This window comes from Lipotes vexillifer, unplaced genomic scaffold (genome assembly GCF_000442215.2).
Source record: "Lipotes vexillifer unplaced genomic scaffold, Lipotes_vexillifer_v1.1 scaffold524, whole genome shotgun sequence".
NCBI lineage: Eukaryota > Metazoa > Chordata > Mammalia > Artiodactyla > Lipotidae > Lipotes > Lipotes vexillifer.
The window spans coordinates 455964-462508 of NW_006774722.1; the positions used below are offsets into that span (position 1 = coordinate 455964).

Below are 6545 nucleotides of genomic sequence, written 5' to 3' on the forward strand. Positions count from 1 at the left end.
CTCTCACTGTTGTGGCCTCTCCTGTTGCGGAGCACAGGCTCCGGACACGCAGGCTCAGCGGCCACTGCTCACGGGCCCAGCCACTCCGCGGCATGTGGGATCTTCCCAGACTGGGGCACGAACCTGCGTCCCCCGCATCGGCAGGCGGACTCTCAACCACTGCGCCACCAGGGAAGCCCTGATCTGGGCTTTTGAACCTGGCCGGCTGCAGCCCTCTTCCCAATCTGGGGGTTTGGGGGTTTGCTTTGCCCAGGCCCTGGGCATCGGGTCAACTGACTTTTAGGTTCTGACCCCAAACCTGACCGTTCTGCTAGCTGGTTTGCTTTTCCCTCCCAGGTCCTGGGCTGCCCTCCATGGGGCTGGGCTGAGTTGGGGCTGATGTTGCCCCCCGTCAGGCTCGAGGAGGGCGTCTCTGGGGTGTGGAGAGGGGGCAGTCCCGGCCCCTGGGTCGAGGCTGAGGCCAGACGTGAACTGAGGCTGTGGCGTCTGCTTCCCCAGGGTCCCCGGCTGTGCCGGCCAGGCTTCTTCCTCTGCCTCCCCAGGGCCGTGACTCCCAGCCCAGGAAGCGGCAGCAGCCCCGGAGGGGCCGCTTTGCCACCGGGTGCCCGCAGGGCCCTTGGCATTCGGCAGGGGTTGGCTAGGTGCTTGGGACCCAGCCATCCAGGCCAGGTTCCCGCCCTCGTGGGGCTTGCATTCTCGTGGGGAAGACAGCGGCACAGAAGATGGATGACAGGGTGGTCTGGGGTTGTAGGAAGGAAGTAAGGCTGGCGAGGGGGCGTGGTCGGGGAAGGCCTCCGAGGAGGTGAGGTTTGAGCTGTGGGAAGGAGCCTGCCAGCAGCGGGAGCAGCAGGTGCAAAGGCCCTGTGCTCAGAGAAGCATGTGCAGTCTGGGGGACAGAAAGGAGCTCTGGGTGGCCGGAGTGGGGACAGTGGCCTGGAGGTAGGCTGAGGGAGGCCCTGGGGGGTGGGGAGCAGTCAGGGTTTGGCTCTGGGTGAAGGGGAGGCCCCTGTGGGGACGTGCCTGAGTGGCATGGTCTCCTGGACTGTTTTTAAGATGACCCCTGGCCGCAGGGTAGGGGGCGGCGCAGCAGGCCTGCCAGGTCTGGGTGGATGCAGGCTTGCTGCTGGGGGATGGGGGGAACGGGGGGAATTGGGGGACCGGGGGGGGGGTGGGGGGGACGTGGGCAGGGGAGTCCCCAAGGACAGAGCGTGCCAGGCCTGTGCCCTTTTCAGAGGCTTGCCGGGGGTGGGGTGGGGTGGACGTGGGCAGGGGAGTCCCCAAGGACAGAGCGTGCCAGGCCTGTGCCCTTTTCAGAGGCTTGCAGAGCAAGCACACGGAGGCCGGCAGCACCCTGACCTTTCTGGGGAGTAGGTGGGGCGCTGAGGAACCTGCTGGATGTGCACCCTGTTCCCCGGTGCCAGGCGCGTGGGACCTCCCCTGTTGTGGTGTGTGGGCCTGGGAAGGGGGCGCAGGGGCTGTGCTCAGATGGGGCCAGCTGGTGGTTTGGCTGGGGTTTCCTTCTCATCGAAGAGTCCAGTGGGTTCCTGTGGCGGGTGTGTGTGTGTGCACCAGCTCAGTCCCTTGGTCCCTGCCTGGCCTCTTCCCAGCTCTCTGCATGGGTGTCCGTGGTCGTGACAATGGTATTTGCCTTTTTCTTTGCAGTTTACAGTAGGGTCTTGACCTTGCCGTGATGCTGGAGGATTCTTCGTGGTCGGCGGGGGGCGGCATCCTGTGTGCTGTGGGATGTTGGTAGTGTCCCCGGCCTCCACCCGCTGGCTGCCACTGGCACCCCCCAACCCCCAGTGTGACAACCAGGAATGTCCCAGACGCAGCTGAGTGTCCCCTGGGGGCAGAGCCGCTGTGGCTGAGAAATGCTGTTCCGGTGGAGGGTCGCGGTTCTCAAGCCCTGACGTCAGCCTCTGCCAGACCCATTTTACAGATGGGAAAACTGAGACTCACAGAAGCTCTGCAACTTGAGCGCAGAGCTGAGGGCCCCGGTCCCCTTCCTGGGGGTGGGGTGGAGCTTCGCAGCTTCCTCCCCCCTTGACTCAGCAGTGCTTAACCCAGTGACAGAACCCACACCAGCCGTTGTCTCCCTGGCCGTGTGACTGCTAGTGCCTCGGCCTCTCTGAGCCTTGGTTTCCCTCTCTGGGAAATAGGGTAACCACAGCACCTATTTTATGGCTGTGAAATGCTTCATAAGTCATCTTGGGCTTTTCACAAACAGAGTGGGGAGTGGGGACAGGGTGCTTGAGGGAGACAGGTGAACAGATACAGACACGCAGTGTCCCCACAGGCCAGGAAACAAGGGAGTCCCCCTTCCTCTCACCCTGAAGCTTACTCGCCCACACCGTGTCTGAGCGTCCCCCAGCAGGGCAGCTCTGTGGTGGCCAGAGCAGAGCTCAGTCCTGACGACACTGAGTGTCAGAAACCTGGTAAACGTGACAGCTGCCTTGGCCAGCAGCTTTGAGGCAGGTGTGGCCAGAAACCTGTCATTTCAGAGCCCCGGGTACTTTGCTGTGGGGACAGTGTGTGCCTGGTCCAGGTAGTGGTTCTGCAGTGTCAGTGTGTATCCGAATCCCCGGGGGCCTGTCAGATGCAGATTCCCGGACCCTATCTGACTTGGGAGTCTGCGGGGATCCACATTTTTAGCAAATGCCATCTGAAGCAGTGGTGCGCCTACCCGTGTTGGGAGAAGTTCTGGGCTCAAAGCTTCCGTAGCTTCCCACTAAGGAATGTTCTAGGGTTCCGGGAGCCACGTGGGGCTCACGTGGTGGGGGCATTGATGATGCCCAGGACAGCACAGTGGGCACCACACCAAGACACGCTCCATTGTGTCTCCACTGGCTCCTTTTCAGAGAGGCATCCGGGCGGCCGAGGCCCCTCGCCTTTCTCGGAGGGGTCTATGCCCGCTGGCTGTATGTCAGCACTGCGTGTCTAGCCCCTCCCGTGGCCCGGCCCTGGGCGAGGCACCACCTGCTCATGTGAGGTCCAGTGGGGGAGATGGGCCAGGAGCTCAGGCTCTGAGCAGCCGCCCCCTCCTCCGAGAAGCCTCTCCCGACCACTCCCAGCTCTGGCTCACGGGTTGGTGTGTTTGTGTGCCTCTGGAATCCAAGCGCTGAGAGGCCAGGGGCTGGGTGGTCTGCTTACCGCTGCATCCTTGCCCAGAGCACACCCGCAGACACGTGAGAAGGCTGGTTGCAGCTTGGGAGGCCAAGGCGGGATTCGAACCCAGGCCCTGCTCTGTTCAGGGCTCTTGTTCCCACCAGGGAGGCAGGAGGGGGTGGGCAGCAGAAACTCCTAATAGGGCAGAGAGGGAGAGTGGGTGCCATGGCCTGGGCCGTGGCGCAGGGTTCCTGGCCAAAGCTGCCTGGCTTCCTGACAAGCAGCAGTGTGTGGCCTTGGCGACCATAGGAGTGCTGCCACCCAGGAGGGCAAACGACGGGGAGGCGGGGACCCGGTGTAGGAGCTCCCTGGCCGGGGGGAGCTGGGGCCCCTCCGGGACAGGCCAGGTGTGCCCAGGCTCTCACCCCCAGGGGTTTGCTGCTGGATCCATGGGGTTGTGGTGCCCGTCGCCACCCAGCTCTTTCCTCGCTGGGTCGTTCACCCCTCGCTCAGGATTTGCCCCTTATATTGGTGCGTTTGTTGTGGTAAGGCATGCGTAATCTCAAATCTGCTGGTCTAGGGAATAAAATATATTCACAGAGTCGTGCGGCCATCACCACTGTCTGATTCAGAACTTCATTGTCACCCGGAAGGAGGCCCGTAGCACTCACTCCCCTCCCCTGCTTTCCGAAGCCCCTGCAATGTAACCACTTTCTGGGTTTGCTTTTCTGGGGATTTCACGTGAATGGAATCATTCAGTCTGTGGCCTTTTGTGTCTGGCCTCTTTCACTCAGCATCATGTCCTCAAGGTTCATCCACACAGTGGCGTGTGTCAGTGCGTTATTCTTTTTTATGGTGGAATAATACTCCTTGGCGTGGATACATGGCAATCTGGAAATCCATTCATCAGTGGATGGATGCTTGGATGGATGCTTGCTTTTCCTTTTTGGTTGTTGTGAGTAGTGCTTCTTATTCCCCTTTGTGCCTGTGAATCCATTTGCCTTTTAGAGATGCTCGGACCCACATGCAACCCTTACACAGCCTCCTTCCAGGCCTTTTCTTTGCGTTCAAAACATTGCCCCACATAAAGTTGCCCTCAGTCAACTCTTGGACCCATAAAAATGGCAGTTTCATACAATTCCACCTCACCCATCCTTAGCACGGATATAAATACACATTTGATTTTTTTTTAGCATGAACATTATCACCATTCAGTATAAATATCACAGTTTTGCATAAACAGTATCTCTGTTCTGTGGCTTGGCTTTCTCTCCCGGCAGCGTGGAGGGGAGCGGCTTGGGGCTGAGCGTGGACCTCGTCCTGCTGCCACGTGGGGTGGTCTGGGGACACTGGACGCTGCTCCGTCCCTGTGGACGACACTCAGGTTTCTCTGCTTTTTCGCTGTTCCCAGGGGTGCCGCCGGGACCCACTGAGCCCCTGTGCTTATTCAGGAGGGAGGGCTGCTGGATGCCGAGGGGCCTGGCGGGGGCAGGGAGCCCAGCTTCCAGGGCCCGGCTTTCTGTCCACTTGCTCTCCCAGAGCTGCCCCAGTTTCTGCCCCTGCCAGGCCTGCGGGAGCGCCGGGAAGGAACGGTCGGTTCCCTTTTTCTTTCAAAGCAGCTTCTCTTCGGAATGGAAGCCGGGCAGGCCAGGGGTCTGGGGCCTGTCTCCCAGGCGTGGAGGGACGCTGGGGCGGCCCCCAGGTGTGTAACCACGTCAGCCCCGTCCCGTGTGACTTGTGCAGGCCCGAGAGGAGGAGGAGGGGCTGATGCTGGAGGCCACGGCGTCTGCCTCGCTGAGGCCGCCGTGTGCCCACCGCTGCCGTGGGGCCCGGCGCTGGCTGCAGAGCGGACACCTGCTGGTACTGCCTTCCCGAGCCTCAGTTTCTCCGTCTGCGGCGTGTTGGGTCACCCCTACAGTGGAGGGCTGCACGCACGGAGCCCGCGGTGGGCAGCCTGCAGGGAGGGACGAGTGCAGGGTGCAGCTCTCAGCTCCCAGGCTGATGCCTGGGGGGCCTTGGGCAAGGCACCTCCAAGACCAGTTTTTCTGTTGTAAAATGAGACGGTTACCTGAAGGCCAACCTGGGGGAAGTTTCAGCCAGTTACTGCGTGTGAGGCGTGGCCGCGGCCTGCCGAGCCTTGTCCCTGAGGCTCTGGCCGTCATCTTTTCTCGTAGCACCGTCGTCGCGGTTACGCGTGTCCTACATCGCTGTCTTCGTTCACTCAGCAAGTGAGCCCTTGCCTGGGCCAGGGTCTGTGTTGTCAGTTCATGGTGGCTGACGTTGTAGTCAGGGCAGACAGATGTGGTAAACAAGTAAATTGTGTAGGGTGTCACTGGGGGGGGTGGCAGATGCTGGGAAGATGAACCCAGGGAAGTGGCGGGACAGGACTGGCTTCATGGACATGTGACCTGGGTGATCACACAGGGACCTGTGCTCAGAAGGGCTTGTGCTGGATTTGATGCTGAAATTGTTTATCATTTTTAAATTCCCCACCCCTGCCCCCAAATCATGTTGTGTTGCTCCTGTGGGGGGTGGGTGGTGTTTGGGGTGTAGGGTGGGATGAGGGAGGCTGCCTGGAGGGGTTCACGGAGGAGACATTTGAGTACAGACTTAAAAAAGGGAGGTGGGAGCCCTGTGGGTCACTGGGGAAAGTGCTGTGCAGGTTGTGGGCATGGCCAGTGCAAAGGCCCTGTGGTAGGAGCACCATTATTGTTGTAATTGCACCCATTTTACAGATGAGGAAGTAGAGATGGCGGAGTGGGGACACGCATCACCCGGCTCTTCCGGCACCTCCACTCCACCCGAGCCAGCTGTGTTTCCCTGCTCTGTCGCCTGACCCTGACCCTGACCCTCTCTGCTTGGCCCCACAGGCTGACCCCCCACTACATCTACCCACAAGCCATCGTCCAGCCCAGCGTGGTGATCCCGGCGGCCCCAGTCCCGTCACTGTCCTCGCCCTACATTGAGTACACACCGGCCAGCCCGGCCTATGCCCAGTACCCGCCGGCCACCTACGACCAGTACCCGTATGCCGCCTCGCCCGCCGCAGCCGCCAGCTTTGTGAGCTACGGCTACCCGGCCGCCGTGCCCCAGGCCCTCTCGGCCACGGCCCCCGCGGGCACTGCCTTTGTGCAGTACCAGCCTCAGCAGCTGCAGCCCGACAGGATGCAGTGAGGGCTGTTTCTGCCCCTGCAACTGCGGCACCATCACCACGCGCTGGGCGGGTGCCAGCCGAGCCCAGGGGTGCACACCGCACCTGTGCCTCGGGAGACCCTGCGGGACCCCGCCTGCACCCCGGGTGGCCCAGAGACCACTTCTCTTTACACCCAGGACCGTCGCGCCTTGAGGGAGGACTTTGAGAGAAAAGAGTGACCGAGAGGCATTTGAAGATCAGCCTGAATGTCGCACACGCACCGTCCCCGTCCTCCTGCACCCCTGGA

The 6545-nt window shown here is 61.5% G+C and overlaps 1 protein-coding gene across 1 annotated transcript in view; it reads left to right on the forward strand.

The window, feature by feature from the left end:
* The window catches only part of RBM38 (RNA binding motif protein 38), a 14058-nt gene extending 7779 nt beyond the window's left edge, over positions 1-6279 (forward strand). The window contains exon 4 of the mRNA XM_007449451.1: positions 5976-6279. Coding sequence (XP_007449513.1) covers positions 5976-6279 — 304 coding nt within the window. The remainder of the gene's footprint in view (positions 1-5975) is intronic.
* Positions 6280-6545: the final 266 nt, after the last annotated feature.